This window comes from Magnolia sinica, chromosome 13, assembly GCF_029962835.1.
Source record: "Magnolia sinica isolate HGM2019 chromosome 13, MsV1, whole genome shotgun sequence".
NCBI classification, from domain to species: domain Eukaryota; kingdom Viridiplantae; phylum Streptophyta; class Magnoliopsida; order Magnoliales; family Magnoliaceae; genus Magnolia; species Magnolia sinica.
The window spans coordinates 26038924-26051603 of record NC_080585.1 but is presented as its reverse complement, the minus strand read 5'-3'; the positions used below and the strand labels follow the sequence as shown (position 1 = coordinate 26051603).

Genomic DNA, 12680 nt, shown 5'->3' with positions numbered 1-12680 from the left:
CCTAACCGTGTAAAAGACATACGAAAATCATGGCTAGATTCTACCGAATTTTGATGCTATTTTCTGAAATGGTTAGGATAATCTAATCACCATTATTTTTATGTCCATGGCCCATTTAAGGTGTCTCCAATGAATGAGAGGTTTGGATGATCGAACTAACAATTATTATAATTCTATTTCATTGTGCATCCAAACAGTCTCATGCTGCACTTACCTGGATTTTGAAGGGGTTCATATGGCGTGATTGCACATTTAAAGAGTCCTTGGATTCCCATCAAAACCATAATTCAAAAACTGTAAGGGCTGTTTGGATACAACAAGATTTTTTATTATTATTATTTTTTTTAAGATTAAAAAAAATCAAAATTAAAAATAATAATTAAGTTGACTTCTACAAAATAATAATAATAATAATAATTCATTTTGGCAAACACATGTTAACATCAAACAACTTTGAACTCTTATTTTTTTTTTAAATGTATTATTTTAAAATTAAAATTAAATATATAGTATATCAGCAACATAGCATTTACTAGCATCTACTAATCAAACAGTTAAAATATCATTTTACTATTTTATGCTGATTTATGATTCATCTAAAGTGGGGCCTACTATTTGAATGGTTTAGTTTAGTTTATAATACATCTAAAATGATGCCTACCATTTAGACTGTCTTTTCTAAGAGTGGCAATGGGTTAAGCAGCCTGACAAACCCAACTTAGCTTTGGACTAGGCTTGGACTTGTGGGATTGGACCCGAGACTCATGGGCCAATTAATTTCTTGAGCTGGCTTGGCTTGACCCATCCTAGCCTAATCCGGTCTAACCCAACTTCATACTTCACATGCACGTCTTATCTCCTAAAAGTTTCATTCAAATCAGGCTGAGCTTGGGTCTAACTAGAGTTGTACACGAGTTGAACCGAGTCGAGCTTGGCATAGCTTGACTCAGCTCGACCAGTAGCTGACCCCTGCTCGAACTCAGCTCGGCTCGGTCCTTGAGCCTGACTGGGCAGCTCGACTTAGTTTGGTTAGCAGCTTGGGCCAATTCGAGCCTGACTGGGCAGCTCGACTAAGTTTGGTTAGCAGCTTGGGCCAATTCAAGATGAGTTCGAGCTTGTGCGGCATTTTCTCAAACAGATGGAGTGCACCTTCAATATCTCACGATATACAAAACAACAGCAACGGTTTACAAGTATTTCATCAAACACTCAACAGGTAGCATCAAAATCAAAATTAAAGGGTAGTTTTATCATGTAAACTTTTTTAGTGATTTGTTTCATATCCATACCTTCCTTGCCACCAGCTAATCCCACGGAGAATGTATGAACCCCAAACAACATTTGGTTGAATCATTTCATCAAACACTTGGTGAGAATGTCAATATCAAAATAACCAACTCACCGAACTGATTTGATCCGAGTTCGATTCGAGTTGAGGTTCGATCCGAGTCAATTCAAGCTTGGACAAGCTTGAACTTGGTTCAAAATTTTTTTGAACCCCAAAAGTCAGCTCGACTCAGCTCGAATTCAGTTTCGAACCGAGTCGAGTTTTTTTTAGTATGATCCAATCACCCAATATCGAATTGACCATGGGTAGTTGATATATTTGTTCAATTTGGGTGCATGGATAGGTAGAATCGTAGACTTTTTAATGTAATAGGGCATACAAAAGTCTATAAAGATGAGGTGTACCAAAAAAATTTTTGACTCAGTTCGAAAAAGCTCAATTCGACTTGGTTCGAACTGAGCTGATTTTTTTAGCTCGAAAATGTTTCAAGGCGAGTTTGATCTGGCCCGAGCTCGACTCGACTCAGATCAATACATAACTCCAACTCCACTCAACTCGGTTTGACTTAGCTCGACTCGGTTCCAGTGATATAAAAACCCCAAATTTAAGTTAAAACCCTACCCCTCTCACATTACACCCAGCCGCCCGAACTCTGTCGAGCTCAAATCCTCTCTCTCTCTCTCTCTCTCTCTCTCTCTCTCTCTCTCTCTCTCTCTCTCTCTCTCTGCCAGTCTGGTCGTCCGTCTCTGCTCGGTGATCACTCATCACCCCTGCCTTGCCTACCCATCTGAACTTTAACTCCAAACTTTCGACCTTGAACTTGAACTCAACTCGAACTCAAATTCGAAAATTCGAACTCAGCTCAAAAGCTCAAGTTCGAACTGGCCCAAGCTACTAATCGAGCTGAGTCAAGTTGGACAAAGTGGCTCGGTCACCAAGCCGAGCCGAACTTGAGCGGGGGGTAGCAGCTGATTGAGCTGAGTCGATCTGAGCCTAGCTCAACTCGGTTTACAGCTCTACTTGTAGGCACATAAGAAATGTATGGAATCAACTCTTTTTAATGAATAGATCCGATTACACCTTGGAATATGAAATTCAAAGGCATCAATAATACTTTAAATAATCTAACCATAATAAAATATATGACCAACCAACATTCATCAAAATTTAAAAATGAAACTGTTAATAAAGAACACCATACCACCAAATGCGCTGCATGAGGCCTAAAAAACTCTTGCCCCTATGACCTTTGGTCTTGCCGATAAACTAATAGAAGAAAGGGAGGGAATCATTGTCTAGTGATCATAGCGACAAATCTAGTTACCGGCTGTTTCTTGTCCTCGGCATTTCTTTGGGGATCCTCAGATTTTTACATCTTTCCCATGATGGTATTGGAAAAATCTAGCTGAAAATAAAATATTAATCATATTTATAAATTAATACATAATTTTAAATTTTAAATATAGCAGCATAAATGAATTATTTCACTCTTAAATAAATTTAAAGCTAAAAACATGATAATTTCACAATAAAATCCGGGCAATTGAGATTTTGAATCTCATCATATTATTGCAAAATGTCCTTTGACGAATTTTCTGTGAAAAATCTCATGGGATTTGGAAAATATTGGCGATATTTGCCACAATGCTATGACAGGTGAGTTATCTTCCACACTGAAAACAGAGAAGTGATGGAGATTTCTCCTTTCATTTAGTATATCTTGCTGACATTACATTTACACCGAATTCCTAAACACAATTATTTATTCCATAGATGGGAACAACAACCTAATCAATTACATGTTGAAGAAAAAAAATGCTTAATATTGATTATAATCAAATGGTGATCAGCTACTTAAGATGGATTCCTCTCTTCATCAATTTCGATGACAAGAAGATGCTCCAGATCTGACCCGTTTGGCCCCTCTGAGTAGAGAGTCGGAAGATATGCTTTGTACGCAGGCAGGTAGCGTGAAACAAAATCCAGCACCTGCCAAAATCCTCAGAAATTCATCCTCATAAACTAACCCACCTTAGGATGCCGAATAACTGAAGTGTTTAGAGTTTAGAAAACCCAGTAAAGCTTGTTTTTCTTTCAATAGAAAATCATATAGTTATCATCCAAGCGACTCGGTCAAGACTCGAGTTGAAGGGTTAACTGCTTTTCCTTAAAAACCAAGGGGGGAAAAAATCTCGATCCAGTAGCGAGACTCTAAAGACAAAAACTCCACATGGGTGGTTCTCCATCCAAATCACAAGTCGACTCCGGCTTCACCCCTCACCGAGTCTGACTCAATTTTCAAAAATTTAAACCTTGGTGTTTGAATAGAAAGCTACTTCAAATGAAACGAAGCCACCTATAATTTGATTTGAGAAAAGATCAAAACCCATATTATACTGGCAAAATTAATAAATAATAATAAAAGTATCATTGGGATGTGAGGGTAATTGAGCGGGATATGAAATTAAAAGGTGGATAAAGAAACACACCTCCTCATCCGACATGCCAGGTTTACCATCTGCCCTCATGGCAACCTCCGCCTGCAAAGTCAAGAGGTGACTGAGTTAAACAAATGTAGCTACGAGAACGATGATTTCTTAGGCTGCATTTGGATGGAGTATCAAATTGAATTGCAATAATTAGTTCAATAGAGAGGAGATGACCAAGTTGTAAATGCCCTGGTATACATAAGATGAAGTAGGTCTCAAACGGCACTATGATTCCAACTTGAAAGTACCAGAATTGGGGCAGTCTCTTGGTATTAATACTAAACAAGGTAATTGCAACTCGGTCGTTTCCACTGTATTTAACTAATTACTGCAGTTGAATTCAGTACTCATTAACTTGGTTTTAGAACTCCACAACTCGGCCTGACTCGCTTGGTCTGGAGTCAAGTCACCACTCCGCTGAGTCGGGTTGAATCAGCCGAGTCAGGCTGAGTCATGCATATTTCCCATGCTGACTCATGGTACCGAACCAGGTCAGAGTCAAGCAAGTCTGAGTCAACTCAGACAAGTCGCGTCAGACTCGGTCAAGTCATCAATCCTTTCTCCGTAATGCATCTGAGCCTCAAAAGCACAAAAAGAAATATGGGCTGCTAATATTACAAGAGTAGAGCAAAAACCTGCAATCGCCATTGAAAGACGCAACTTGGATCCTGGATCTTGATAACTATCCATGCCTCTATGAACTTATCCCAGGCATTATAGTAAGCCTCAAGGTTCTTGTTTACAAGCTCAAGCTGGGTAATGAAGCACAAGTAAATAAAACAATTCTCAACCATGTGAGGCGCTCAATGAAAACACGATGTGAGCATTGGTTCTTCTTTTCAAGGACTAACCTGTGGGTCAACTGCTTTGACGACTTCATTTGGAATAGGTTTGAAACCAAGCATCCAACCTTCAAACAAAATGACCTAAGCGACCGCAGCAAAGCAAAACAAGTTAACAAAGAAATATTATATACAACGACCTCGGTAGTAATGCTGTCTAGTATTGATTTCAACTTGAGATGTGTGTACCTCTAGTGGTCCTTCAACCTCTGGCCATGTTGAAGGATCTGCTCTATCACCCTTCCCACCATACGCCGACTATAGACATTGAAGTACACACCATCGATACACACAAAATGATATCACTCAAAATAATAAAAGTGAGGTCCGTGCTTTGCTTACTTTATCATAACGTGGAACCTTCATCGTCATTCCTAAATATCATATGCATGATTGTTAGTTGCCAAACAGAGTCAATGATTTTTATTTTTATTTTTTAATTCTTTCACAATAGGAAAAAGAAGAAGAAGAAGAAGAAGAAGAAAAATCGATCTTTTCCTCGACTGAGTGGACTAAGGGGCTGTTTGGAAGTCTGCTAAAATCAGGTTGGTTCTGCTTACCCTCGTGTTTTGCATAAGGCAAGAAAAGGGACCTGCATTTCCCCTATTGCTCCTCCAATTGCTAGTGGGAATCCCCTTGGGATTGGGGTGGAGGTGCAGAGCTCACCCAATCCATCAGAAACTTGTAAACGGGCTGTAAATGAAAATGAATGGAAATCCATATACAATGGGAACAAAGGGAGATACCTTCTTTAGTTAGTTTTTTTAATCCTGTCAGTGTATCAATCGAGAATTGAAGATCATGGCTTCCTGCATTGCCCCGGAGCTGAAAATGTAATGAATAATGATTTTCATGGCATATTGATCAAACTTTGTATATGTGGAAATATCAGCTCTCGTCAAAAGTTACTGTAACATCATACATTGATCAATACCTCTAAAAGAGAATTTCCTGGATTTTCATTTCTCAGCTTAGCCTGCAGTCAGTAATACAACCATCAGAAAATGAAAATATGACAAAGAACCAAGGGCTTATTTGGATGCTCAACTGAATGGAATCACAATTATCTAGTTCCATATAGTAGAAATGACCAGTGATGGTGGCACTATTTTAATTCATGGAGACCACAAAACCCCGAGTGCAATTCCATGCGTACCAAGTTAGATCTGAATCAATTGCAAATTCGATGTTGAGGCTAGTCCTTTAGGGGTCATTTTCCAGCACGGATTTTGGCCAGTTAGAATTGGAATCCAGGATTTTCAATCCAAATCATGTTTGGCACCTCCCAAAATCCTGGATTTCAAATCCAACTTGGATTGACACCACAAAGGGGCCCCTTTTAAAATCCTAGAGGAAATGTCGGGGTGGAAAATCCTGGATTTCCAATCCCCACCAACTGTCATAACTGCTCTCTCCAAGGTATTCCAAAATGGTTATGTAATGGCCGTTTCATAATGGTAATGATGGCAACCGCTAAGCGTTACGGGTAGTAGCAGCCATTACAAAAAAAAAATAATCCCGTAATAGTCCTGTAACAGGGTGTAACAGCCCCATAACGATCTCACAATGACTATAACAGTCCACGACTCCGTTATGAGGCCAAAATAGGTTTTACACATACGCACGCGCACGCACACGTGCGGGCGCGCACACACACACAAAAATGCTCTCATGGGAACTGGTTCTCATGGGAACTTTGTGAAAACTTTTGACACATGATGTGGGCACAAAATCCGGACGGTTCACTAGATGAGTCACCTCGTGAAACCCCCATGGCCAACTTTTTGGCCCAATCCAAAAATCCGGTGGGCCATAGCAAAGTGAAAACCCCCCGAACCCTTGATTTGCCTCTCACTTTGCTATGGCCCAACAGATTTTTGGATCAGGCCAAAAAATTAACCCTGGGGTTTTGTGCCCACAACACGTGTCAAAAGTTCCCACAAAGGTGTGGAATACCTTGGCTCTCTCCTCCTCTCTTTTGTAATGCCTATAAGTCAAAATCCAAGCTGCCAAACAGAATTTCTGCATTGCATAGGATTGAATATCCAGGCTGCCGAACGCAACTGGAATGCAAAATCCAGGATTTGGATTCTGACTTTAGAATCCAAATCCATGCTGCCAAAGGTAGCCCCAACTTGGTCATATCCACTTCACTAAACTGATTTAATTCAATTGAGCTTCCAAATGCAACCCAGAAGTTTAATCCAAATCCAGAATATATTCACCTGATCCTCATATGTCAGATAAAAATCATCTATTGATATCGTTGCAGGTTTCCTGGAAGGAGTGAGAGAACATCAGCACAGCTTAGGAAGTTTGTATGTAGTCCTCTATATTCCATAATACCTTAAACTGATAAATTAACCATCTGGAATTCAATTGTGAAGAACAACATCTGGTTTACCTTCCAGTGAGACGGAAAAGATAATCCAAGGCAAATACAAGTGTAGTCTTCCCACTACCTTGAGGAGCACTAAAACCAATCTGCACCACGAGAGAACAACTTACGTAAGCCAGTTGTTCGTCTCATCATAAATACAAATTCAGAGACAAGATAGCGTTTCTGATAAAAATCATGGAAATGTAGAGTAGGTTGCTCCTCGATCTGAGAAGGATAGTTTTTCTAAAATGCATGCAAAAGAGTTACTTTCTAATTGGAGAATTTTGACTATGAGCCCATTTAAACACAACTTCCGCAAAAGGGGTTTCCCCACAAAAGCAAGTGTGTATTGACTTTGACGGTGGATTCTCTGACAAGTTGGCTTTTTAATGCTATTTCGACCAGTGAAGGATCAAATGGTACGAGTGAACACAAGGAGTTTGGCCTAAAAAGGCATTTAGGCATCAAATGCCCCTTTTGATGGTGTGTCCATATGGGTACTAAAGGTCACATGCAAAGCTTAAAAAACACCAGAAAAAAATGTTTTTAGTTTTGAACTTCTGTAAAAATAAGCACCCAAAAGTAATAGTAAGGGCGTCAGAATTTCGGCCGGTTGAAAAGCAAGGTTACTAAGAAACAAGCAATGAAATCAGAAGAGGGGATGGAATGGGTGTATGCATACCACTAAAGGAGGGACCTCATCTCCATCTTTAAACTTGGACTTGTGATGTGAGATCTGATCCTCACACCAGAAAAACACTGGTATATAATACTGATATAATCTAGCCTTCTGAGGTGTCGTCAAGTTCAGTTCGCTAAATCTAAATAATCTGCACAAGTAGAGCCCGCACTCTAACCACCTGTCAATGCTCGCCGACACCTTGTTTGGAGTCAAGCCCAATTTTTCTATCAGCGGGCCTGCGCATATGAAATCGAAAAGGTCCTGCACAGAGGAAACGACTGCGGGCGACGTAGGGAACACCGAATGCAGTAGCCCCAGCCGGTGTCCATTGTTGGTGGCAGTATCATGATATACGGATGTGTGTTGCAGCCAAGAACTGCTATGGTTTGAAGGAAGAAAGGCTGGAAAACAAAGTCATCATTAGTTTTTTATAACACAATTGTGTTTGAATATCAGTGCAAAGATTCAATCCTAACTGACATTAATCATACATAAATCATTTCAGAAGAACAAGATCGCAAACAATGAAAACAGTAATTATGGCTCGATTCTATGAACCAAATAGCGCCCCTTATACACGAGGGAGGCCTGACTGCCAGAAAGAGTCCTATAAAATCCATAAAAATCTGCAAAGATTATTTGAATTTGGTTTATTCTAACAGGTTCCTGATCACATAATCACAATTCACAAAGAAATCAAGATCTAAGTGATGGTGGTAGAGATATCAACGGGAATCATGGATTTTTGACTCGCCGACTCGTACCAACTCATTTGGCTTAGACTCTAGTCAGGACTTGACCAAGTTGGTGGTAAATTGGTCCTCCTTGCCCGAGTCAGGGGTGAATTGGGGTGGCAACCCGTGCTGCAGGTATGACTCATTCACTATTGTACCTAATCCATATTGCAACCATTCCCTTCTACATTAAGGATGTGTTTGGTTGCACCAAATATCATGAACCAAATGCACCCTGAGCTAAAACCCATCTTCCAAGTTGCAGAGTTATCACTGTTCACTCAGTTCGTTTTCTCAGAAGGGAAAACATCCCACTTTAGGCACTTTGTTTTTCTCATATATAAGCATGGAATCCCTGTACGCTCGGCACAAATGTGCAAGATTGGACCATTCATCCAGCGAGCCCTGTTATGGATAGTATGCTACCCAAACACTGCAATGTTAGAACTTAGAACAATCCCAACCATCCATCGGAGGCTTCTGAAGATTGCAAATAGACCGTTAAAAGAAATTGCAACCAATGGCCCCCATACAACGGCCAAGAGTCCTCCCACCTGATGGTTAGGATCATCAAATCTCAAAGCTTCTTTGTGCATGATCTGTCCATGGTAAGACCCGCCAAATGATTTGTCTGGGGCCTAATAACCACCATCAGATCCTTCTTCTCAAAGCCCCAAGAAAAAGGGAATGATAGATAACTATACAAACTACTCAGTGAATTCAGTCTTCCATCACCCATCCGCGGAAGGATCAAGATAGCACACCACCTACTGATGGAAATTCCGCTATCTTGAGACCCTTTCCAGGGTTGGAATGAGGATTTTGGACCAAACACCAAACAACAATCTACAGTCTATATGCCTAACCATTCCACTGGACACAAAAATCTGAATTGAGCATTTCCCACATGAATGATCAGATCCATCTCAATGTACTGTAAAGTTACCATCCATTGAGTTGGATACAGCCAACATGTCACATTCATATGAAATCAAAGCCGTTGAAAAGCTAAGCAGATCATCCGCTGCAATAATCAATACCAATCATCCAAATCATTCAGGGAACATTTTCTTCAACCAAACCCAAGAAAGGACAAAGCTGAAAGAATACACAAACCAAAGACTACTGATAGGCGAATGGCAGAACTCGTAAATACACAAATCAAGTGTATCTGAAAAAAATATATAAAAATCAGCGTTTTGTGGAGGAAATTTCAGGTGGAGATTCTCCAATGCTATCTGACATTTCAAAATCAAATAAAGAAAAATTGTAAATGGACAGCAAAAGAAGATTTATTATTATTATTTTTTCCCCATTTAACCACTACATAAACCCCCACTTTTTGCACCAACACTCCTACTTTCCTACCATTGACAACTATTCCATAACCAATAGAAGAGAAATAGGGGCGCATAGATTAAGAAAGAGGGGCTTAAATGTCACTTCCATCTAACTAATTCAAATCAGAAATTAAAAATAATTGTATTAGAAATTCAGAGAAACCAAAAAAAAGGCTCCAAAATAAATAAGTAAATAAACACACTTTCCTTTTATCCTATTTTAATAAAAGAAAATTCTTAAAAATTACAAATGCTACAATAAATTCTGATATTCAAAAATCGACAAAAATAAAAATTAGCCCAAATCTGTTCATCCAAATATAAGAAAAAAAAAATCAAAATATTGAGTATTTGAAATAAAACGAAGGGACATTTCTACAGCAGAGAAATTACAGGATCCTCGAAGGCTTTCAACTGTATACTCGGTTTTTCAGTTCTGGAAATCAAGGCTACGGTTCGGTAATCCAGGCCGTTGGTCTTTTGCATCCCACCATGGATAGAAGATACACCAAAAATCTCCAAAGTTCGGATATCCCAGCCATTAATTTTTAATATTAGAGGCCATGAAATCGAAAAGTCGGGATTGTAGAATTCGTAAAGATTAATTACGATAAACACGTAATTAACAAAACTTCGGAATCTAATCAATTTACACGTTTCGAACGGAGAAAGAGAGTGAGATGAGGGTATGTGAAACTCACATGATTTGGAAGGAGAAGTGGAAAGAGGCATTTGGGAGAGAGGTTTGGAGTGTTTGGAGGAGAGAGGAGAGAATGAGAAGGAGAGCTGCTGCTGCTGCTGCTGCTGCTGCTGGTGGCGGTATTTATAGAGAGAAGAAAGTCGGGACGGCCATGGATGCTGAGCTAGCACGTTTACTACCTCCATTCTCTCTCTCTCTCTCTCTCTCTCTCTCTCTCTACGTACAAATGCTCAGCCGTATCTGCGGTTTGAGGACGCGTCGGAGAACCCCATACAAACCAGGTGATATTTCTATTCAATTACCAAAATGCCCCTCCCCTTTGTTCAGTTCCAAATAGAAGGTGTACAACCGTATAAATTCCATCCTTTTTATTATTTAAAAATCCAGCCCTTCCAATGAGAATCCATGAGTGAAAAATCATTCCGATACAGTAATCATGTAGGGCATTCATAAAGAATAAATTTTAGTCATGACATGTGGCATTGTACCATAAATAAATAAATTTCAAAATAGTTGAAGTGATTTTTGCATAATCATAGCCCAAGTAAATCTAATTTTATACATTAGTGGATGGTCAAGGAAGTAACGCAACCAGCTTATCTAAAAACTTAACGAGCAAAGAAAGAAATGCATTAAAACAATTTAATATACAAAAGGTGATCGAAAAATGAAACAAAATTTTTGATTGACAAAAGAGTAACAATCATAAAAGGAAAACGTAATAAAAAGAAATATCTAAAAGATAGAAGAGGAACAAACACACAAGGCAAATGTGTGTGTGTGTAGAGGAAAGCTTTTCAACTACCGTAATCATTGCAATAATGAAAGAAGTATCCGAAAGAATAATATGCAACAAAACTCTATAAATAGTAAAGGAATTCAACAAAGCAAAAAGCTCAAGTCAAACACCAATTAAATCAAATAAAATATATCAATTTACTTTATCTCAGCATATCTTAAGAATAACAGTAATCAAGTAGCGGTAATTCTTAGCTATATTCTTTTAGTTGTAATCTAAATCTTCTTTTGGTTGTAATCCAAATTTACGCTTATACACTGGATTTGCTCTCTATCCAATATCACGTAGTTTTTTCAAGAGGCATTCTCGCAGTCGCTCCTGGTGATCGATTGTGAGTTTTTCTTTTTTTTTTATTGCACTGGTATTTTAAAAAGTTATTTCTCGTGTAAGGCACAAAGCAACTTATCTTTGGAGGAAGAACTCCACTCTCTGATTATCGCCTGACCATTATAAACTTTTGCAAGTGGTTGAGTAAGCGACCGATCTTCTCAAAATCTGATCATATATGTTCATATTGGATGTATCTACTTATTTCAGTGTTGGGGGTCAAACTTGATCGATTTGGATCGAGTCGCTTTATCAATTCTAGCACGTTCACACACATTACATGTGATAGAAAACAAGCCGAGCGCCAACATTTTTAGCATGCCTGGTGGGACTAAAAAATTACTTGATTGTCATTAATATTCATTTTGCGCTGACAATGCAAAAAGAACACTTTTGACACACAAGTATGTTTACTAGTGCAATAGTTTATCGGTATCATGAGCCGAAGGGATGATTGTAATGCTTTAACAACCGTTACTAATGTTATTGTAACCAACGAGCCTTCTGCTCATGAGGAGGAGTTGCAAGTTCAACAAGTGCATAAGTAAGTAAATCAACCACCTAGTCTGACGCATGTTCCACCAAGTCCAGATAAACCATTGACATCCCGAGTTGAGCCCCTTGAAATTATATCATCTGGAATAGTTGATGTGTGAATGGGGATTCAACACATCGCAGAATTGTCACGACTTTAGGCTTAACACTCACTAGCTCAGGCTAGAGCCTTTAATAAGTGAATGGTCAGCCATACTAAGGGTTGGAATCAGTTTGTGGCTTTGTTTACTGAAAGAGCATGTATTGCACCTCAGCAACAGGTCAATGCAAATTTTATTAGAAATCTAGCACCTATACCACCAGCCCAGTCAATGTCACAAATATCTCCTTTATGACAAAATACACCACCTATTCCTATCACTGGTCAATCCATGATGTGCAAAATTTACCGATACCGGTAGATTTTATACGTCTTGAACATATTCTTATTTAGGACATATGAAATTCACCACCATTGGTAGATTTCAAGCATCCTAAATGTGAAAAAAGAAACTTAATCATTGAAGCCAAAAATTAAAGGATACCTGGGGGTAACCTTTGCCTA

The 12680-nt window shown here is 38.9% G+C and overlaps 1 protein-coding gene across 2 annotated transcripts; it reads right to left on the bottom strand.

Annotated features, from left to right (window-relative positions):
• Nucleotides 1-2563: 2563 nt before the first annotated feature.
• On the bottom strand, nt 2564-10735 carry LOC131223321 (D-glycerate 3-kinase, chloroplastic). 2 transcript variants are annotated; one of them, XM_058218683.1, is made up of 12 exons: nt 10457-10735; nt 7682-8082; nt 7024-7103; nt 6845-6896; nt 5554-5595; nt 5366-5444; nt 4962-4993; nt 4809-4877; nt 4629-4703; nt 4413-4529; nt 3778-3828; nt 2564-2693 (listed from the first exon to the last, which is right to left on the bottom strand). In XM_058218683.1, exons 1-12 carry the CDS (start codon nt 10638-10640, stop codon nt 2658-2660), a joined length of 1218 nt encoding a protein of 405 aa, XP_058074666.1. In that variant the 5' UTR covers nt 10641-10735; the 3' UTR covers nt 2564-2657. The 2 variants fall into 2 exon arrangements, with proteins under 2 accessions (XP_058074666.1, XP_058074665.1); XM_058218682.1 differs by lacking the exon at nt 2564-2693 and adding an exon at nt 2963-3277 and having other exon boundaries at nt 10457-10716.
• Nucleotides 10736-12680: the final 1945 nt, after the last annotated feature.